This window comes from Cupressus sempervirens, chromosome 5, assembly GCF_028749045.1.
Source record: "Cupressus sempervirens isolate cs-2001-9-10 chromosome 5, ASM2874904v1, whole genome shotgun sequence".
NCBI classification, from domain to species: Eukaryota; Viridiplantae; Streptophyta; class Pinopsida; order Cupressales; family Cupressaceae; genus Cupressus; species Cupressus sempervirens.
The window spans coordinates 620,227,069-620,251,256 of record NC_143122.1 but is presented as its reverse complement, the minus strand read 5'-3'; the positions used below and the strand labels follow the sequence as shown (position 1 = coordinate 620,251,256).

General features: G+C 35.0%; 1 protein-coding gene across 3 annotated transcripts in view; it reads right to left on the bottom strand.

Moving 5' to 3' along the window:
• LOC149557423 (mitochondrial outer membrane protein porin of 36 kDa-like) overlaps window positions 1-23,094 on the bottom strand; it is a 31,200-nt gene extending 8,106 nt beyond the window's left edge. Inside the window, exons 1-3 of one of the 3 annotated variants that reach the window (XM_089832069.1) lie at window positions 23,031-23,094; window positions 12,247-12,335; window positions 6,312-6,379 (exon numbers count right to left, since the gene is read on the bottom strand). In XM_089832069.1, coding sequence (XP_089688195.1) covers window positions 6,312-6,379; window positions 12,247-12,295 — 117 coding nt within the window. In that variant the 5' untranslated portion in view covers window positions 12,296-12,335; window positions 23,031-23,094. Of the gene's footprint in view, window positions 1-6,311; window positions 7,384-7,507; window positions 7,594-12,246; window positions 12,336-23,030 lie in introns of those variants that run through there. The other 2 variants (XM_089832070.1, XM_089832067.1) reach the window with 2 other exon arrangements.
• Window positions 23,095-24,188: the final 1,094 nt, after the last annotated feature.

The following is a 24,188-nucleotide window of genomic DNA, read 5'->3' as shown; positions in this document are numbered from 1 at the left end:
TGGCAACATCCACAGTTGCTTATCAAGGTAATCTACTCAACCTTGAATCAAATGAAGAAGCACTTCAGAGCATAGAAGACTCCGTTCGTGGCCCATGTATCCACAAATACAGCACCAATACCTCGAGTGCCATTTCATTGTCATGACCCTCGCAGAAGACCTTAACAATAATATCCCCTTCCAAGAAATAGTATTCAATAACCAATAATAATAGAATTAAAATACATAACACATATAATATTTTAATATGTTAATATTATAATTAGTAATCAATTCTTAATATTATTCTAATATCAAATCTTAAACACAACTGTCCATCACTAATAATCTAAGGCAGCAACCATCATATTTATGAGAACTTACACGCAAGGCCACATATGCTTAAGAACTGCAACTTAAATAACACATTAGATAAGAAACATCAATAAGATTAAAAGCGGCATCCTCTGTTAAAACATCACTCAAACACTTACCAGGCCACTTACCTTTAATATATTGACTAACCAATGGCTAGACCGGACATAATAATGATCACTGATTGTAATAATGAAATGGTGCCGATTAGGATAAGCACCAATAATTAATAAGAAATAAAACATTAACTCAATCATTGCATGATGACAAGTCCATCAGTGTTTTCATGGAGAGTGCGCTAACTATTAAAGGAAGAAGAGATTGTTGATACAGAGATGTCTATGATTAGTTGAATAAGGTGGATTCACCATTGATGAAAAGAGTATATTAAGGATAAAAGAAGTGGTATGTGATCTGTATGCATATACCAATTATGAAAGAGTTAGAATATCACTATTAATATGACTTAAGCATGGACAGATATAATCCTACAGATAATCATTGTTATAAAGAGATGTTAATTACAGCCATTGCTAGGCGTATTAAGCATTACATCTAGACTAATCGATATTAAGTTGTAGCAATCAACGACACAAACTACTAACGTAATAATGAGATATGCAGTCAACTAATGGTCAGCAATTACAAATGGAGATAACCTTAATGAAGAGACAGAATAATAATCTATTATCTTTGATGAGAGATCAAGGGGTGCATTGATTATTGTAGATGCAGCGATTAGCCTTAATATTGAAATGGTACAATTAGTTATAAAGAATGACAATTATGAAAAGATACAGGACATGTCTATTGGCTGAGTGACTTGTCCTTCCAAGCGCACAATATAAAAGGGCAGTCTTAATCACTCCTTCAAGCATCGATTTAGAAGATCATCAAAGAATAAGAGTTGTAAAATATAATTGTTACTCTTTACAAGGAATAAGAAAGAATAAGGTAATGGTATAAAAAATAATGGTACTCTAAATAAGACAGTGACTATGTAAGCATAGTGTGATAACAAATAAAGCCGTGACATAGTTATGGAAAGTATTTACTCACAAAATATTATGTCTGAATTCGATATAGTCTATGCATACACAAATAAAGCCGTGACATAGTTATGGAAAGTATTTACTCACAAAATATTATGTCTGAATTCGATATAGTCTATGCATACGTTATACATAAAATCATATTAGACTTATGTAAACTGTATTATATATATATATAGCAGGATCATAATGCATAAACGTGTATATTAATATTATATCATCTGTATGTAAGTAAATAATAATAATAAAATCAGAATTATATGTATGTTTATAACTTTATACATATAGTATTTAATCATATTTGTCGATGTCCAGATTCGTTCCTATTTAGTACCTGAAGAGGAAGGGACTCTGAAGTGTTTACAAGGAAAGGCATCCAGCCAATAGGTTGATTCTCACAATAGGATAGGGATCAACATCCCTTTAAAACCTTGAAGGCATAGTCCCAAGACAGGATAAGGCTTGGATCTGTAAACTTTGAGGCAACATATTGTGATTGGTATCCATGCAACTTGGTCACGTCCTAATCTTTTCTTCTCGGACTGAAATGGTAACAAGGGTAGTATGGATAGTAAAGAAAATAAAGTAAGATTGATTGATATGTTTAAGATTGATTAATATGTTCTGCGCATGTATAAATTTCCTCTTTGAATAATGAAATAACATAAATTTGATTCAATGTAACTCGGTTCATTTTAGGCCACAATTATATTAAATAGGGCATGATTCTGCTTATAACAGGCCAAAGACTAGCAGGGGAGATTACATTCATCTACTTCCAATAGAGCAGCAACATCTGTAACGCTCTCAACAAGAAATTATTTTGTACCCGGAAACACATATGGAGCACAACCATAATTGGAGGTGGAGTAGGGAGGCACATGTGCATGTAGCCATTGCATGTGCTGATATTTTGTATTTTATTATAGTAATTTATGTTGAATTTAAGTTATTTTTGTTTAAACAACAAAATTGCATACTTCATTTCACTTCATAGTTGTCAGATACTCATTAGTGCAGTTGATGGGGCAAGAAAAATGGTGGAACAGGAAAAAAGGAAACAGAAAAAATACAGATTCACTATTAATTTTTTTGTTGCTTGCAAAAATGTGGTTTTATTAAAATCGGTAATGCCTCTAATAAAGAGAAAAATGCAAAAACAATGACTCTAATCTTCAAGGAAGTTGTCATGGATGTGGAAATTAAAAATGAGGTACCAAATAACTGCTAATACAACAGGGTATGGTATGAGTGATAGAATCCTCCAAGAGAAACGCAAAACACTTTTTTAGACACCTTGTAAATCATGCCTTTGACCTTCTTTTCAAGAACATAAGCAAAGTAAATCGGATGAGATCAAATTTAGAGGATGCAAGGATGTTCACGAAATGTCTACAATCACCCTTCAATTCTTCACTTGATGAAAGAACTCACCCAAGGAAAAAAGTTGATAAGATCAGGCAACACAAGGTTTGCAACAAGTTTCCTAACATGGCAAATCACTTTTCATATATTGATGGCTTTGAAACAAATGTTTGTGAGCCGAGCAAGGCGAGACTAAACTTCTCTGAAGAAGCTTGAAGATGTTGGTGTTGCATGCATAGGCTTTGGCAAACTATTTGCACAAACAGCTACACAAATTGTAAAGGTAACTTTAAAACTTGAATTTATTTTCAAATTGAATATTTTGATTTTTTTATTCAAGTCTTCTGTTATAAATTTGCAGCTTCAATGATTAACCTTTTCATTTTTAATATAATAGGTGTCATAGGTCTTGGTTAGAGTTTCCCAATCAGTAGATGAGGAACAAACCGCAATGGGGTATCTTTATGAGGTATGGATAGGGTATGGTCAAAGAGTATCAAAAATTATTAAAAGGGAGAAAACCTCAGATTTGACTCCATAAGGGAGATTATTAATAGGAGGTAGAAGAATCAGCTCGACCAACCCATTCACGCAACTAGATACTTCCTCAACCCTCATTTTTTCTCAACTTCATTCTCAAATTCCAATGGACATGTTATGGAGGGCCTCACTTCATGCATTCAACAGATGACACCCGAGGTTGAGGTCAAAGACCTCATTGCGGCTGAATTGGAAAGTGATAGGGAATCAAGAGTTAAGCTACTCTCTTCAAAACTGGCTAAAAAAGGAAGAACCAGTCAAACACCATGTATAATGTTTGGAGTCTCTGACATTCATCTTACAAGCTATAAATTTCAAACTTACAAGTTTACAACTATTGATAATTTGATAAAATGTGTTTTAAGTTTGACTTTTGACTGGTCAATATTATATTTTGCACAATCTTGGTGGAAAATTTAGGGTGAAAATATCCCAAATCTCCGAAGATTTGGCCTTGCTTATGCCACCCTCGTTATTCATCCAAATGTGAATGCAATAGGAGCTTGTTTGGGGCTATCCACACAAAGCAAAAGAATAAGTTACAGCATAGAAATGCTTCAGTGACCTTGTCTTTGTGCAATATAATATTCGTTTGCATATGAGGAAGGTAGAGGAAATACCAAGTGGTCCAATGGAATTAAATGATATAGATCTTTAGTGATTGGACAATGCAAGACCAGCCTACATTGTTTACAAACACTAAAAACTATGAATTGGAGAGGTATGCAATGGAGAAGTGCAGTTAATTTGGATTCACGTTGGATGACAATAACAAGGATGGGGAGGTTAAGGATGATGAGTCATGCTAGTGCCAAGAGCATCTGCATACAAGGTGGAGGTCAAACTATAGCCCATCACGCCAAGCGAGGTTGTGTAGCTGTCATGAACTCCTAGGACTAGACCCTCTCATTCAACTTCTCCCTTTAGTATTTACTAGAGTTGGGAAGCGAAAGATATAATTGCTTTATATAACTTTTCGTTTTAGTTTTATAATAACAAAGTGCTATTTTAATTATGTTTTAAAATATCAAGCTATCACCCACCAACATTCCATGTCAGGATACCATTTTGTACACAATTTACATTTTAATCAATCAAATATAACTAGACCTAGTTTGTTCTTTTATGTGCTCATTTATTTACTCATTAGATGCATCTCCTCATTGAGCTTTTCAACAACAACAAAAAAAAGCATTTCTAATTAATTTAGGGAAAGCTGAATTTTAGTTGAGTCCAAGGTTTCCAAGTATGGTTTGACTTTGAAGTACTTGCCTTGCAATAACTCTCTTCAACTCAATCATTACCGTACCTGCATTTGCATTTGATAATATTCATTATCCGTAGCATTCTTCACCTTGATTCTTTCTTCACACTGTGATATCCAAAGTCACAACTTTCCTTGCTTGTGCTCAAGTAACCCATATTTCATCACTTTCTCTATGCCAATCATATTGTCGCTTGTCAACATCTAACATCATCATGACCTCCGTGTTTGCACTATTTACAAAGAAATAGTACACTAACCTAAAATCTTGGGCAATCCCATGCAATGTGACCTCAACCACTACATTTTAGACCTTGGATTGCTTCGATTATAATAACCCCTAGGAGATGTGTGCTTGTTGTTTTGCATCTTCAATGATCTCCTTGTGTGTTCTTGCTTTTCGAAACAAGCATAGGGGTTTAACTTTTAGTTTTATGTTTATGACTAAAGTTTTAGGTTGTCAAATTGATTTTAATTATTTAAATGTTTATTTGCAAATTCGCATTGCAAGAGAGTCAATACAAGTCAAATTAGAGTGCAATCTTTCAAGTATCCTCTACTTTTGTGCTCCATGTGGCATTGAAAAAAAAATGTTAAATCCTTGTTCGACAAAGGCTGACAGACAAGGATTCTTTATTTTGTGTATCCTTTGCACTATTTACAAAGAAATAGTACACTAACCTAAAATCTTGGGCAATCCCATGCAATGTGACCTCAACCACTACATTTTAGACCTTGGATTGCTTCGATTATAATAACCCCTAGGAGATGTGTGCTTGTTGTTTTGCATCTTCAATGATCTCCTTGTGTGCTCTTGCTTTTTGAAACAAGCATAGGGGTTTAACTTTTAGTTTTATATTTATGACTAAAGTTTTAGGTTGTCAAATTGATTTTAATTATTTAAATGTTTATTTGCAAATTCGCATTGCAAGAGAGTCAATACAAGTCAAATTAGAGTGCAATCTTTCAAGTATCCTCTACTTTTGTGCTCCATGTGGCATTGAAAAAAAAAAACGTTAAATCCTTGTTTGACAAAGGCTGACAGACAAGGATTCTTTATTTTGGGTAGCCTTTGCTTCTATGTTTTGTACAACTTGAAGGAAAATACAAAAATGTCCTTGTGTCTTAAGTCCTTGCATACTGTCATATGCATGATTTATACTTTAAGCCAAAAAAATTGTTCTGCAGTGTCATTGAATTCTCACAATATAAGTAACAAAGAGGACCAGAATTTGCCTATGAGGGTTGAATTTGAGACTCCAATTAAAAATGTGGGTTGGGAGAAAAGGCAACTAATTCTAGTGAGAGTGCACATTTTACTTGTCCGCAGTCAACTAATTGAAGCAACTGGACAAAATATCAGTGTGAAAGATGCTTAGAGTTATTTCCAAGATATTCTTTTAAAGAATTAAAGGCTGAGATGTAAGTTGTGCATTGGCTTTACTTAAGACCACAAAGCAAAAAAGAGATTACACATATCGAAAAGTTCTAAGACACATTTTGGTACAGTACATGATATTTTTGTTTGACAGTAAAGATATGAACAATTCCTGAGTTTGTCGGATATTCACGGCTGGCTATAAAAATGTTTCAAAACTTCAATAAATAAAGCCTGGAAAGTGAGAATATCACCATGATATCCAATTATATAAAGACATGAACGAAGATAGCCAGAAAAATTATAACCAGAAATAATTTTCACAAAAACCATGCAAACCTGGAAAACAGAATCTCACCAGACCAGTCTCACTATATGTAGTCACAGTAAACTTGTGGTCATAATTGTAGTCCTTTGTAAGAAGATCTGAAAGACATTTTCTGATAATGTAAGAGAGAGGTCTATAACAAAGGTTCATAGATCCAAAAGCCATGTGCTAAATACATATTTTGTGAAAATTGAATTATCTAGAGAAATAGCAATATTGTTATAACATGAAAAAACATGTACTTAAAGTAAATTCACTTAAAAGTTGAAGCATGAACAAATGAATATGCTTTCTATGATTTGTGATATCAGTGCCAAATTTAGCTGAAATAGTAACATGTCGAATTTGTGGATCAACATGAAGATTTTAAAAATTAAATAATAGGGGAATTAATAAAGTAGAAACCTATTTGTATGAAATAAAAGCACACAGAAAATTCATACTAAGAAGGCCAATGTAATAGATGGCACTAGTTTGTATAGTGTAGGTTATATTAACCATATAACCCTCTATAGTGAGCAAAACAATTTATAAATTTTGTTTTTATAAGCTAGTAAGGTTCAGCACACAATCATCCAACCTTACTTATTAGCCACCCAAATCCAATATAGGTTGCCCTGGCTCAATCTTGAATGCTGATCATATTTTCTAACAGCACAAATGTTTCAGGTCATTGTCAAAAGTCAACCCTGATGACCCAAGATTTGTTTTTATCTCAGGAGGAATAACCACAGCCATGTAAACAGTAAATTACCAAGAGTCTCACTTGTGCATACCAAGCAGGAGTAATTTACATACTAAAGATGACCAAAGAAGACAAACTTTCAAAATATGGCCCGTGAGGAACAACAAAAAATGCCAAACTTGACAGGCAGTTTTCAAGAATTCTCAGAGTGCTATACCAAACATCTGACATTGTCACATTTGATATTTTGAACCCCAGAAGAAATTACTGCATACAGACAAAGACACAGCATTATGTACATCTCTCTCCCTATACACACAACAAAATAATAAATAAAATTATACTAAAAAATGCAGAAATTGGATCCCGCATTCCAAGAATCTAATCTGTAGAATCAAAAAAGCAGCTGCTATCACCCTGCAGAAGTGGCAAGAGATGAGACCAATCAATTTCAGGAACAGTAGCAACACAATTTTATTAAAAAAATTCATCAAAGAGGTCCGTAATCTTATTCCAACATCAATGGCTCCTATAAAAGCACCTGGTAAAGCCCGAGGGGGCACTCCCAGGTGCAACAGTGGGCAATCCCTAGCCCCTACATTCCCGGAGCATACAGGCTCAGATTTGAAGGCCTGGTAACATAGCATAAAACCATGTAAAACAACAGAAATATGAAATGTGTATGATGCAGGGACAAGCATTGAGAGAGGATTTCTCAAAAAGCGTGACATACAAGCTTGGTTAGAACAGTCAAAGTGTGTACCAAACCTGCATAAGGTGATTACCAGAAAATAATCCTTAACCAATAAAAACAACAGCCTAAATCAAACTGTAAAACAATATGAAAAGCAATGGTAACTTTGGAACGGAACAATTCAATAGCAAGCATGCAGTAAATGAATGCTTTCTTTTTTACTCTCAAGAAGGGCCTTCATGGTCCTGTGTGGAAGGAACGAGATAAATTCAAGACTTTATCTGAGCATATTGTGACCATCTATCACTGCCTTGGATGTAACAAACAAACATGTAATGGCTACTTGATGACTGCTTCACACAAAATACCTATCAATACGATCCCCCCCCCCCCCCCCGACCCCAACTTTCTGCTTGTGTAAACTCAAAGATGTATATTTATTACAGAGCTTCGAGTAGGTAGTACTGCATAGGAAAATCCATGCTTATCAGGTCTTTTGATTAGGTTGCATGGGTATGCATACCCACACCCCGAGACGCGTACCCAAGTACCGAGTACTCAGCAAAGAGCATCATAGCTAAGGACATTGATTGAGATTTCTGATTTTTGTTTTGGTTTTTTGTTTGCATATCAGGTTGTTGTTTATTAAGCTTAATTCAGAACGTAATCAGTTTGAAACTTTCATAAAATACCGATTAACAGTAAACTTTTATCACTGCTCAAGTTAAAAGTTTAGCGTTTGCAATATGTTGTTATATGATTTATGATCTTCTTGTTCATGTTTAAAGTCTGCCTTCTCTGTATGCATCTAAACATTTAGCATATATTATTTGTACGAACATATTGCAAAACTGAAACTGAAACCAATACATTAAATCTACAAACATCACTGTTCTTCTTTTGAAAAACCATTGTTGTCACCCATTTTTTCAGATTTTTTATAAATATTAAATTATACAAAAAATTGGCATACCCCCACAGGTCACCTATTTTGAAAATAGTCGTACCCGTACCCGTAATCTAAGTACCCAAGTACCCCTGTCCCCATGCAACCTTGAAGACTTTTGATGGTCAGGATTCTCAGGAATGTATGAGATTTTTAACAACCTCAACCAAAAGCATACATAATATAACTTCTACGAGTTCGATACATATATGCAATACCCAGAACTACGCTAACAAGATATTTATTTTATATTTTATTCAAAATACATAATTCATTCAAATTCACTGGACTGATACAATGTACCAAGCACGACCAGTATGCCTCCACTTTTTCTGGTGACGCCCTTCAGCATGCGGCTCTGAAATCATTGATGCTCCTGATGATGCTCCACATTGTCGTCCTAGCACTCTATCCTGAACATTTTTCTCCCAAAAAACTGTTAAAGCACATGTTTGATGAAAATTCAATCAATTATCGTGTTGTCATTGATGTCAACCTGATAGTTTGTGTTGAACTATTGTTCAAGAAGTTAAGCTTTTACTGTGCAGGTGAAAAATTAAGTGTGCGGTTGATTTGTATGATGAGTTAGCGTGTGTGATTGATATGGGAGACATAGAGATGTCTCTAGTTGCTAAGTTTGCAATTTCATGTACTGCATATCAGTATTGAGTGAGCGGGTTATGAAGCATTAAAGTGAAAGTCTTATCAGGTTGGTCAGCAAATCTTTGTCGTTTCAAGTGATAAAATTCAGGATTTATAAGTTTTATGTTCGATTTGGTTTACAAGAAGGTATGCTTTTGATTGATAAGAAGAAAAACCAAGAACAAGTTGAATTTTAAGTTTGATCTTGAAACGGTAGAATGTAGGCCAATTCTGATAGATCTTTCAAGTTGGTGAGTTGGTTGATGATGTGGCGATGACATGGAAGCAAAGATATTTGATTGATCGGCTATACATTGAAGATTGTGATAGAATTATTTGGAACTGTGTTTGATCATTGGAAAAGGTGAAATGGATAGATGTGTGACATTAGATCAATGTGCAATGGAAGATGTTGATCGTGTGGTGACAGCTAATGATGGATTAGGGTTGTGTAAAACACTTTGGTCAAACGTTGCTGGATTTCCATGGTGACATGTTCAGGGTTAGGGTTACCTAATGATGAAAAAAAGTATTTGTATATGGCAGAGTTATTTTGCAAGAGTAGGTATGGAGTTATTGGTTGAAGAGTTGTGATTGACAAGGGTTGTACAATCTAAGTTGATAGGTAAAAGTCTGCATGGAGATGCACATGGTGAACTAAAAGGATCTGTACAAGCAACTATGAAGTTCTATTTTCATATCATTCTACAGGGTTAATCCTAACAGGTTGACAAGTTAAAACCTCTGACAAGGTCATTTTTAACAGGGTGAGTGGGATCTAAAGTTAATTTCTTTAACCAGGTTGGCTCATTAATTTGAGTTAGAAAATCCTTTCATAAGGTTACTCCTAACAAGGTAAAGCTCCTAATAGTGCTAGAGGTAAATCCCTTAACCAGGTGACTCCTAATAGGGTATGTTCCCAACCAGACATTATTGCAAGCTCCTAACAAGGCTAAGCTCTTAACCGGGCGCATTTCAGAATAGGGCAAATATCTTTATGTTGGTGTTACTTGTGTGGATGCCTTTATGAGTTGATTTATGATTAGGTTTCACAAGTTAACATGAATAGATGGATGGATGGATGAACTGACGAGTTTGGCTCTGGTTAATTAGTTTGATAAGTTGTGATTTGAGTTGGAAGTTTGCACTTCGGTATTCACTGGATGCTGATCCACAAAGGGGCTCGAAAGGCCAACATTAATAAATTGAAGCATGAGCTGCATTTCTGAATTAGTAGATGTGAAATTTGAACTTCGAATTTTGAACTTTGAACCTTTGAGGTTCGAAGTTCAAGTTCAATTCCCCTCTCTAATGTTTCTTTCTCACAAAGTTTTATAAACGGATTATCAGTCCAAAACAAATATAGTATGCTGAAAGAAATTAAGAAGGTTTCCCCATGGAGCTCGGTTTTAAAAGTTTAAACCTTGGGTGCCAAAGGCAAGCCAACACTAGGCACACCCACCATGCCTCTGATTATTCTCATGATGCCCCCTGGCATACAAATCTGAAGACTTTGATGTTCTGGAGGGTCCTACTGACACCCTGTACCACGAACTACTTTCCATTCCCAAGGTAATCAATCGACAGACCTGGAGGTATTTGTCTCCAAGCACGAAAACTGCTGAAAGCAGCATCACATTCCTCGGAATGATGTTGAATTTTGTTTTAATTCTCAGAAGTTTGTTTTTCTTTCCTCCTAATGCTGTCTATATACTTTTTGCTTCCTCGATCATAGACAATCCAATCCACAATTGATGGAAATTCCTAACTGATAACTCTCGTATTCATTCCCACATTTAACTGACTCTAACTAAATGTAACTACGTTAGTAATTAGTAATTATGGCTACTCCTACACTAGTTGTCTAAATGTACACACTTAATGCTACAAATTCTTCTTACTTCTCAAAGGTTCAGAGGTAACATTCCTATAATTGAAGTTGGAACCTTTGATCCTTGACAAGTGTTTCACTCAAATCAAACAGTTGGGAACAGACTATGGCAATTTAATATCAAATCAGATAAGCGTTGACCAGTTACAGCTTTTTAAGGAACAAATAAATTGTAAAAGGCAACAAAATATCCTAAAGTATATCCTTGCCTAGCTTAGAATTCATAGATTTCTTATTTTTACAAGCACTCTCCATAGTTAAATTCTTTGGTAAAGTTTTTTATTGATACAACTAGCATTAATGGTATTGGTCAGATGCTAATGCTGATATCACACAACGAATACTATAATTTTATCTAGAGCATGTTGAGTCAAAGTCCATCGAGCAGTTCATCACATAGCCTGATTCGGCAGAAAATCTCTTTTATTTTTCTACGAAGACAATCGTTATAAGTGTATGCATAGAGGCAGGATGCCAAGAGGGGAGAACAAAAAATAACTAAGATAATGATCAATTTTTCTTTTATTTTTCTAGGAAGACAATCGTTATAAGTGTATGCATAGAGGCAGGATGCCAAGAGGGCAGAACAAAAAATAACTAAGATAATGATCAAAAAGTAAAGTCCTTCTGATTCTAGCTATTAATCATGACTAATACTTATCCATGGCATGAACTACAAAGAAAAGGCTGTAATTACAAAACTGTAATCAATTAGAAATTTCGATAAGTTACTGATAACTAGAAGACTAAATAAAATAAGAACTTCTTAGACCTGTTATATTTTACAGTTAAGGCCTATTACAATAAGATGTCTGGTGAACATAGTTTTAATTGGAATCACAACTCTCTCCAAGAGCCTTATATTCAATGTTCCAAATGATAGTATGTTGGAGTCAACTGTTCCACAACTCAGTATTTCCTAACAAATCCTTTTCAAAGCCAATAAGTCACAAAATTCAACTTCCAAAATACATAGGAAATAAACAATAATGTTAATTCAAGCATTTTAAAATAGGTTACATCTTAAGAGTAAATAATCTTAAGGATATTCACTATTATGTTTTGTATTTGCTAAAGCAAAAGATATATTGTTGATCACCAAATTACCTTTAGCCTTCTTCCCAATGTCTGAAAAGAGACCAGGTCCCTTGCCCATCTCAATAAAGATTGTTGGCTGTCCTTCCTGGGAGATGGCACTACAAATGAAATTAACATAGCTTCAAAAGTGCATATAAGGAAAGAATCTAGCTTCTATAATAGATAAGAGTGATTACTAGAAATGCTGATACACATAAGAAATAATATTCAAAGATGAATTCATTACAGATATAGGGGCTCCACACTCAAAGTGTGATAGCTCTCAAAAGAATGTGGTTGATATCAAATAATAAACAAACATTAATGGAGCGCATTTACAAGATGCATCAATCAAGTTTTCAGTAATCCCATGTTTTTTCAAGCTACCATCTACTGATTTACACAGCTCTAGATTAGAAAAGTAGAATTGTGCGCGTTGAACATATGATTTGAAAACTCAGACTCAGATTCAATTTGGCAGCTCAAAAGTTTTACTCAGACTCGGGACTCGGGCAAAAAAGGGAAAAAGTCTCATTATTACATGAAAAAAGAAATCAGTGCATTTAGAGAGCATAAAATCTAATTTGAATATCAATCAGTCATAATTTAATTCTCCTAATCCCTGCACCAATGGGGCATATTCTGTGAGCTTTTGGCAAATTCAAAGCAACTGAGGTATTGATGGGGAGTTTGAACTGAGTACCTTTATAGGATCCGAACATTTATGAAATGCCGAAGGAAAGAAGCATATCAAAAGGAAATAAGGGTGCAACGACCAGGGAAAATAAATTTTAAAATTATAGTGAGCTTAACTTCCTTATCAGAGCCAGGCAAATGCAAGGTTGACCGACAAAGGCATTCTGTCTACTCCATACATATGTTTTGAAAAGCAGAATGCCTCCAAATACAGGTGTATACATGGTCCAATTCCACTATGATGAAAACCCCAACATCTGCCAATGCATCTCATTAAGTTCATGCAACTATGATGTTTTTGACAGAAAGTTAAACAGTTTAAAGTGCTTTCTGTTCATGTCTTTGCAGCTTTTGGTTCAAACAATTTTAACTAAGTCCGCCCACTCAATGTGAAGCATAAATGCTTCTAAGGTAGTGTTTTTATTGGGCCCACAGAATCCAGACTTTGCTCTTCTGGAATTCAAGGAAGGCAAGTGTGACTAATTTGCAACTGCTAAAATGTTATGGCTTTATCACCAAAACAATGTCAAAGTGTAGATAGTATGATTTGCTAGATATGTTTCTCCATGCTTGCCTCTTCTTAGTTGGACCAAAATAATTGCCAGATCTTGATTTTTAACCTTTGGCTAATTGCTGCCCTAGTTTGCAGATGTTTTCTTACTACTTATGAAAGAACAAACTTATATTTGAATAATGCTCATATTTGCTGAATTAAAAATGAAGACCAAAAGGTCTCCAAGCAATATGTTTATTACAGTTGACCAAACACAAGATTACACCCGTCTAATATGCCATATATTCACAAACCCTATAGACAGCCAAGTAATTACTCATTTAAGATTGCATGTGAACAGACAATTTGTCTTATTTATTATTATTGTTAGCATTACTCAATACCCATGAGTTATGGTCCAACACGCACCTCGAGACCAGTACCAATATATGGAGTCCGGACACAGAACTGGAAGAAAGAATTCTTTCATGAATTGATACATCTCTCTACCATAGCATTGTAAACCACTTGATATATAAAATTATGAATGTCAAACAGTTTATATCCATTTATGTAAAGAGCAATTTCTGTGTATTTCCATATGTTAGTATATTCAGTTCTCAATCATTGCCATTACAAACACCTCCTAACAGTACTTTATTGGAACGATCACTTCATGTTTAACATACTCCAAATCTTCAACATTAATTTACATTTCAACATACGTCCTCTGTCAAATGGGATAAAGTTTAAGTGGATAAAGTTTAAGTGGTTATCATCAAGAATTTTGTAACCCATCTTCACATCCACAAGTTCAATATTGAATAAAGAAAATTACATCTAAACCTGGGTGTGGTATACCTAAATGAATGAGGCTGGGTGCAAATCATAGGTGAATTTGATGGAAAATTAACTATTCAGTCATGTTGCCAAAGCAAGAGGTCACCCCACAAGAAGGCATTAATGTGATATCTCGGAAATAACAGATCACAGATTGCAGAAAGTATTTGCATGAAGAAATCATTTACCTCTATTTTGGTCAACAGTTTTTAAAAGTGTTCAATTTGTTCCATTAAAAGCTGTAAACTGCCAAGGGATCAGACTTTGAGTATGCTAGTACAGCCAATAATTGGGATCAGGTTTCCTTTTGAGCATATCCATACAAAAATCATAAAAGTCATAAATATATACATATTTGCAGCCCAAAGCAGGAATTTCATTTAAAAATATAATATATTGGTAGTATGAATCTATGTCACAAGGTCCATGTTTGTGTTTGAGTTTGACAAAGATAAAAATCAGATTAAGTTCAGAAATGATATACTTCAAATAATTACGATTGAAGTCACCGTACATTAATAAAATTTAAATTGTTAATGAGTTTACAATTTTTAAGTGTTTGAAGTACTATATATTAATTATTAAAATATAAATAATTGAAATGGATGTCTACTTTTATTCTAAAAAATTTTAAAATTAAAATTTTAATATAATGTTAGTATCATAAAAGTTAAAAATATTTATTATCCAAATGAATGTATTTAATTTTAAAACATCTTGTGTTTGAATCTACTCGAGTTAAATAAATAAATAATAATAATTAATGAAAACACATAATAATTAATCTTGGCTTCGGCCTATTACCAATTGAAAAAAAAAATCAGAGTAACCTAATAAGAGAATGCCCACTGCCATCTCTCACAGCTGGCTATTGCCATCAGCTCTGCCTCTCACGGCCACTACTACCTGCAGAAGGCAGTTCTGAATATATATTGCTATCTACAAACAACATGGCCAACCCCTCAAATTACAGAGTTGTCACTCATTTGACATCCCCAACAATCACAGTCCACTCCCACACACTATAATAAATATACTTTAATTAAACAAAGGCCTGGCTGTTTTTCCATACAGTTTTTGGGGTAAATTCTAATGTGATTTCTTATGTATTTTAAAAGTCCCCCAAATTTCAAACTTCAGGGATTAAATTCAGCAAACATAGGTGCGAGTTGCAATATAAATTATTTTACTTAAACTATAAAATTCTATGTGTATGATATATTTTTCACTTCAAATACCACAGCAGAAAAACTAAATGTGTATGTTAATAAAACCATATTTCACATACATTTATATGGTAAACCATACATTTGAAGGTTGAAAATATGACATTAAGACTTACTGTAAAAACAACCATAAATCTAAAACACCCAACAGCTGTCCAAAACCGAAAGCTTATACCAAAACAAGATTGAAGTAAACTAGCAAAATACAAAATTAAAACAGTGGCAGCACTGCAAACAATACTACCACCATAACACATTGGCCATCATCAAATAAGCTACTGTCAGGGAAGAAAAACTTTAACAAAAAGCAAGGAGTCCACCCACTAGAGCAGATCCATGACCAACAGAGCCTGGGACTTGCCATTACACCATGATTGATATTCATATAACCATGGATTGGACCAGCTATACATAGAAGAGATGGATTGGACTCAATCAGATATAGTTTGGATTTCACATTATGTTTGAATCTGATAGAAAATAAAGAAAAAACTATCAGAAAAACTCATAATTACACTGCCCTGGGGGGACGGGAGTGGGGGGTGTATATACTATATACTATAGATGTGCTACTTAAAATGCTATTTATCAAAATATGTATAGCGATATAAGACATAAAGATGTAAAATACAAATTTACTAAAATTTAAATACATGAACATTGCATTGAACATTGAACATAAAAGTGGAACATAGAACATTGAACAATAGAGATTAAAATTTTAAATACTCGAATGAGCAAAAGGATGAGTTCTAACTTCTAGTATATAAATAGTCTGCACTGCATTCAAAAGTCGATTTAGTGCACATTCAAATTCAAAGCCAAATCGATATTTTTCTGACAAACTCACTGTAAAAGCGTTGAGCAAGACCCTGGTAATGAGCGACGACTTTAACTGAATTTTAAATGTCCAAGTGAGTTGGAGAAAATTTTGTCTGCTTTTGGGCGAATTTGGATGTTTGGCCGACTTTCACGTGGAGTGGCTTTCATTTTTTAATATTTAGTATTTATTAAAGTTTTAATATTGCTTTTTGTATTTCGTTTTCCCAAACCTAAAGTAGCCTTCATATCTCAGCATTTTGTAATAGTAATACATGACATTAAAACACCCATATGCAAGGAAAAACGGCATCCACAATGAAACATGGACTTGGCAGGGAAAACGACAACTATATAAAAAATGCCAGCTTAGCATACTAACCCTTGATCTTTGACTCTAAAAAAAAAACGCGGGCTTAGCATATTATGTGTCATATTAATATTGATTGCTGTAATTTATTATTTCCATGCTCGTTTCCAGCATGCTTATATAATTATAATACTTGTTTTCTTCCTAAAATTATAAGAAGCTTAAGCCTGGCACAATCTGCAGTCTAAATTTGTTGATATAAAGTACAATTCAAGTGAGATGGAATAGCAATCTATTATCTTCCAGGATGCAGAAGAAAAATGAGATTGCAGATAATGTTGATAGCAACCCTTGAGTCAATCATGTAGTTTTTCTTGTCCTGCCATTTACTATGGCACTAAGAAAAAAGGAATTAATATTGTTTACGTAGGCAGTGGTTGAAGTGTCCAAATAGATTTGTCGGATCTAAGACACAATTCCCTTAGTCTCCTTCACCTTTTTAGGCTAGCAGTTCAATCTTTTGGTATTGTTAATAGTTATTAATGTTAGCACTTGGTACCAGGTTTTTCCTTCTTTTTGTTGGCATCTCTATCAATAGGTTTCATGTTCCTCTTCCCATGAACTGGAAAAGAAGTAATAAAAAATTGTATAGAATATACCCAGGAAAAATTTATAATATTGTTAGTATATGTGGTGGTGCATTTTGCTAAGTTGCTTTAATATTAGAATAGCGGTATATGAGCTTATTTGCTGCAGCGTATTTATACATAAATTATTTTTTTTTAAATATCTTGTGCAGACGAACCCAAACCCAGCCCAGAACAAATTGAACAAATGTTGAACCTGCATCCGAACTGGCAACTTAGTAAATAGTAAATAATAATAGTCATAGATATCAAAAGTATTAGTATCTCATCATAAAGATGATTACATTGAGAAACATGATATGATACTCAATACGCTCAATAGAATATTAAAAAAATGTTTTTTTTTTAAAACTTTATTTTTTTGGTTGAACAGGGAACGCCCAGCCATCCCCTGGAGGGGTCAGGGGACTTATCCCATCCCCCATGAGACGTCGGGACATCCCCCCATCTCCACCAGAACATCCCCCAGGAGACGTCAGGACATCCCCCCATCTCCACCAGAACAGCAGCTGACTGGTGGCGCCGCTGGAGACACCAGAATGGCATCACCACATCTCAGAGAGGCTTTCCAGAGGTTCTGTCTAAGTCCCACAAAATAGACCACCCTGCAGCAGACCTGGCCAAAACCACAGAACCCTTGACACCCTACAGGGAATCCACAGAAGATCCATACCAAATGCAAACTCAACCTAGATCCGAGGGTTTTTCTGCACAACAGTAACACAGGTAAAATGTGACTTTTTCACTCATTTTAACTTAATTCTACTTCACTCATTTTAACTTAATTCTACAAAACAGACTGGTTTTAGGGTTCCCAAGCACCAAAAAAATTGATATCTTTGGGATAGAAAAGGTATCTTATGAAGAGCAGCTGAATAAATTTAGGAGCGAGCAGGATGTCAGACATTCAATTCCAGAAACTGTATCCTATTCTTATGTGAGATTCTTTAGTTCTCTTTGTACTCTTTGCATCTTGTGTAAAGATGACATTAGGGAAACCACTGTTTATACAGAGCCATGTTAGAATTCAGAATTAGGGCTTGGAAAGTCATCTCTGTTTGGGCGAATATAAGTGCATACTTCCCTTTGACTACCTTAAAAAAATTAGTACAGATTCCAATATGCTCAAAGGAAGTAGAATGTGTGAGCTGTGTCAGTACCCTTGCACATATCTTGATAAAGGTATTATGATGGTTAAGATTGTTCTGAGTGCTGTAGAAACCAGATACTCTGTCGTAAGCAATGGTTAAGCATATAGAGATGATGATGTGTTTGATCTTTGTAAGAAACACGGTGCCTTCGTGTTTCCCCTATCTACCAATATACAGCATTAAACCGTTGCATAAGAATTGACCCCTAAGCATAGTTACACCGCCCTAGGAGATGGGGGGACGGGGGGACGGGGGGACAAGTTTCCGAGACGGGGGGACAGAGGGGCCTTGATTTGGGGACGGCAGGGGGATGGCAGGGGATGGGGGGGTGGTGGAAGGAGTAGGGGTGTATATACTATACATATGGTATAGCATATACCATATCAACTGGAATATCATGATTCATGATCAAATGACAAACAAACAATGAACATTGAACATCAGCAAATAATAAATATTAGTCTAAACTCTATATATCAGCCTTCAAATCAATAGTATGAGTATCTAGATTCTACTATCTAATAGTAATCAATGATCATATGAGTCATGACATAAAGATGATTACAATAAGTATCATGTGCCATGAATCATGATATCAAAATAAGTATATAATGCAAACAAAAACTACAAGTCTCCTAGAGTCCAAATCAAAATGTCAAATCAATGGAGACTCCTTGGCGTCCCCCCACAATGAAGGAGACTTCTTGGCGTCCCCCCTCAATGAAGGAGACTACTTGGCGTCCCCCCGCACCCCCACACTCAGAGACCTCTAGCCGTCTCGGAGACGTCTCCCCCGTCTCGGAGACGTCTCGCCGTCTCCGGCGGCGGTGGCACTCTAAGTGGCGCCACCCGAAACGCCGTCCCCCCTTCCCGGGGACGTCCCCGTCTCCGAAACGGCCCAGTTTTGGGGGGGGGGGGACACGTCCCCATGTTACACTGCCCCTAAGTTACTGATGCTGCTTCGAATGCGGGTGCGGGTGTGGGGTGCTGATGCACAGATGCGTGATTAATTTTTGGGGGGATTTTGGATGCATTTGTGTGCGTCCATTGATAAAAAAAATTTATAAAAACGTATACACATAATATGTATAGTATAATTTATGTATACAAAGAAATGCAAGAAATATACAAAAATAAACCATTCCATAGCATAATACTTCACCATTGATAGTTCAAACTGAAATTACAGTAATACTAATAAGTTAATAACATGTTTTTTAAAGTTACTCAAGTGAATAGGCATTGAAAAAGTCTGGATGCTCTACAGATGCGCCCGTATGCTGTCTGGATTCTCTCCAGATGCTCTCAAACGCATCCTGCGCACATCCACAGGTGTTGGACGAGCTTCCTGTGAGCACTGGTGCAGCATCCACGCATCCAAAAGCACCAGAACCAGCATCCGGTGATTTGCTAGACTCACCGGTATCTTAGGAATTGACTAACATCAACCGATCCATTTGGACTGGGTCCACATTGGACTGAAAGCATGAAGGACCTTATATTTTATTATTTAGCAGTGAATAGACATACAATGCATGACTGAACCAGCTGATTGAAACCACTCCAGTTTATACTGCATATGATCACAGCCAGCTTGTAAGAGACAATCTAATTTATTTACCTTGTTCAATAATAAAAACCTAATTATAATGATTATCATTTCATTATGTATAACTCATAGCAAAAAGAACAGAAACTGCAGCCCCATTATTTATCATATTCATAGCAGCTCTCCGCCTGTTATGTGTTACTTAGCATCTTGAAATTTGCAGTTTGTGGTATGTAATTGATTTTGAGCGTTTCAATGACATCCAACTCATATAGTACAATCTCGTCTATTTACCTTGTTCATATAAAAAAGAGGCTTGATTATTGCCACTTCATTATGTACAAGTCATTACAAATGCATCAGGAACTGCAACCCAATAGTTGATCATATTCCAGAGTAGCTAGCCTCATTGACTCTTCCCAGTTTGACTTTGTAGTTCAATGTTTGTAGTTTGTGGTGTGTAACTGATTTTGAGGGTTCAAACTATGCTATCAAACCATGTAGTAATGCACCATGAAGTTTGCAATGTAATCAGCAATCTCAAAATAAATGAGATAATTCCATATCTCAATATACATAGTGCGCACACCTGTTTAATTTCACTCTCGCCCTCTATCCACTTATGAGACATAATGAGAGCATTAACTGTTAAAAACACAATTAATTCTCTTATTTTTGTTTTTTCCTGCATTTTTAGGCCAAAATATCGCGAAAAAATGAAGAAAACTCTATATTTCTGTCTCGTCGAGATATTCCCAGGAAAGATTTTTCAATTTTTAGTTTATCTTATAGGAAAATTGCTTATATATCCTTTGAAAGTGGATAAGGTGTTAGCACTTAGCATACAATCAGAAAATGATGGTTCAACTTCACCTTACCTCAATTTGATATTCTGTCTTGACATTATATTATTTACCAGGTTGTATTGTGAACATAATCAGAATAGAGTTCTTAAATGAACTACCAATTTGTGTCTTTCGCCTCAAACACATAACTTTGATTCTGATAATTGTAAGCAATCACCTATCATCCCTGATAGGACGTTCCCAAGTTCAATGGTATTTTCTGTTGGTGTGAATAGTTGCCATAGAGATCTGCAGATAATTGAGTTTAACGATTGCTAAATAAAAAAGCAGTTTTCCTTCTGCTAACAATCATGGCCAGAGAATCTAGCATCTGGAATGATCCTATGTCAGAAAAAGGGACAGAATGGTACATAAAGGCATGCACTCTAATGGCCATGACCAGAAAGTAGCTTACAAGATATATAATGAAGGACAGCTCTTTCTTTTGAGATTATAGGGTTCTATGGACATACTTGTGCGCCTAATACACTTTATTATTTAACCCTATCCTGTGCATTTCGTATTCAACTGTACAACTTCCCTTGTTAAAAACAGAGATAATGAATTAATGTCTATAAATAGCCACTATTTGGGGCGAGGCCTCCTTTGATTCAAACCTTCTTACTTAGAAAGCTTTACCTATGATTCTAATTCTCTCTCACAACCTGAGTAATCAAGAGATTTATTGTGGCACTTTTTTCTAAATATCCACCCACTTTTTACTCAGCTACATAAAGGGCCATTGTTTAGCAGACCTACTTTCATCTACATAGCGACCTGCTCACTTCAGAGCCTAAATAATCAGCAAGAAAGAAGCTATAACTATGGCTATACTAATCATTTTCTACTCTTTCTTTACTTTGTGTAAGTTTGCAGTTTTCCATTTCTTTTTTTTTTTGCTTTGTTGAGGGTTTGGCCCAACAAATAAGGGTAAGCCAGGGATATTTTCATCTGGACAACCTAATGGCGTGGACCAGATCACAGCACAATGAATACAAGTATATCTTAATCCTGGTGACAAATAAGTCAGATACCAAACTGTTTCTGGCACCTCATGACAATGTTCTCTTTTGACAAACTATAAAAGTCTTGCCCTTTCAGATTTATTTAGAGGCACTTCACCTATATATGTAGAATACACCTTCAAATATCCTCTCTAAAGGAAAGGACCCAATACTTGAGCACAATCCAAATGTTGAAATAACATTTGTAGAATAAAGGACCATTGTTTTCAATACTATAGCACTATTGGCTGGGACTTCAAGATTGCCAGTGTCAGAGAATTATTATTTAGAATTTAAGGAAATATGCTTATTAGATCCGAAAAGCAACAAACCATACAATGCAAGATGGACACACGAATAGAACATGACTTAATAGGCAACTAAGTCTAACCCTTTTTTATTGTGATTTGTGACACCTTAACAAATGCTTGCTGATGGCGCATCATATTTGTTGATGTGGAGTAAAATCTTGATTTAAACAGTGAGTTTGTCAAATAAGCTAGTCTCAAAATTTACGAATCTGTCAAAATTGCTATTTATGATTTTAAAAGGTAGGAATTCAGAGTGCAAAACTACTGAGATCTAAGCTGTCTTAGATTTGATCTATAACGAAAGTTAGAGACGACTATTATCAAAGTAAGAACTTCTCACTCTAATTTTAGAGGGACGAAATTAGAATATACAACTTCTGAGTCGTGTCCCTAAATAGGTTTAGTGTCGATCAAAGCAAACACTTATCCCCTATAGTTTTGATATAGATCTAGAACTGCAGTGCTTTGTCTGTTAACACTCATCTCTCATACTCTGGTGTGTTGCTAAATGTTATTATTCCCTCTAGCTTTCATAAAGATCAAGAATTGCAGTGCTTTGACTGTACTACCATACTCCGGTGTGTTGCTGAATGCTATTGACCTATTCTGCTCACTGGCAGACTTTGAGGTCTAATCGTGACATTTTATTGAAGGGAAAAAAATAACGCAAGCATAGAACATTAAAAAAAAGGAAACAATAACACAGAGAGCCATTAACAGACTGCCATTAGGATCAGACATTCGCATTTATCGATCTCAATGATTCAACACGCAACCACTCAATGAACCCCAACCCTCTTTTCATTTCTTCGATTCAAGATTAGAAAAATGGCACGACTCCAAACAAACAAATTCGACTCCTAATGCACAAAAAATATTCGAAATTTGAAAGAAGAGAGTCATCAACAGATGGCGCAAAATACCTGTGACAAGAAACACGACCGTTAAACAGGGCAGCCTCCTTCTCAAGCGCGGCAGGAAGAACACAACATACACTAAATACAGTTAGGGTAATAAAGGAAAACACAACGGCGTCAGTTCACGTTACCGTCAAAAGACACGGCGAGGGTTATATAACAAAATGCTTATCGCGCGATTCGCAAAACACGGGACCTACTAATTACGGATTTGCGCCGCTGTCAGTTAGTTGACGGCAGCTATGGTTTTGTCGACGTTAAAATGAAAAATATTTGTCATTTTATAGACAGGAAAGAAAAAACATGTTTAGGTTGAAATAGGCTAATTATCATATTTATAAAAATGAAGATATTTCTGACCTGAGGATTCCACCAATGTGTGGACAAACACCGTTAATGAAAGTTGAGTGGCCTAAAAAAAATGGAAACTATAAGATTATTTTTTATTGTTTAAACTATAAGATTATTTTTAATTTTTTTTTCTTTAAAGCTCTCTTTAATATATTTTAGTGTCTTTCTTTCAAGCTTTCTTTAATATATTTTATTCTAATCAAATGGTAGGTGCAACGAAGAAGAAAAATTAATTATGTTTAGCCCACCATTAGATGAAAAACATATTGGTGGGGGAAATAAAGTTAAAACTGCCAACTATCCTTCCACAACCTTTATAACAAAGTAGGGTGTCCCAAAATTTCGGGAAGGATAAAAGCACAAGATAATGCTAGCATTATGGTTAATATAGCATGATTAGTCTTTCTAGGGTTAAGTTTTTCTAAGTCTCGATTAAGTTGGTTGGAATAAAACTAGTATATCCATATTTTATCAAATCTATGTAAAGAAGTGGAGAGGTATCAATTTTGTAAAATAAAATATAAAGTCATAAAGTTAAAGGAAAAAGACAAATTTCTATGTTAAAATTTTATTGTACAAATTAATTCTCCAACTTAGCATATCTTTTTTACACGGTTAATGATTTTTCCATCAAAACAAAAACAGAGATACAAAATAAATTCAAGTGATCTTTGTTAATTAATGGACAAAGTAATGAAAAATAAATCTAAATTGGCTAATTCTTAATGAGAAAAAGAAACGAAAAACAATCTTGGATGCCTGCCAAAGTCTTTGATTGATGCATGTATAAATTTATGGAAACACCTCAAGCCC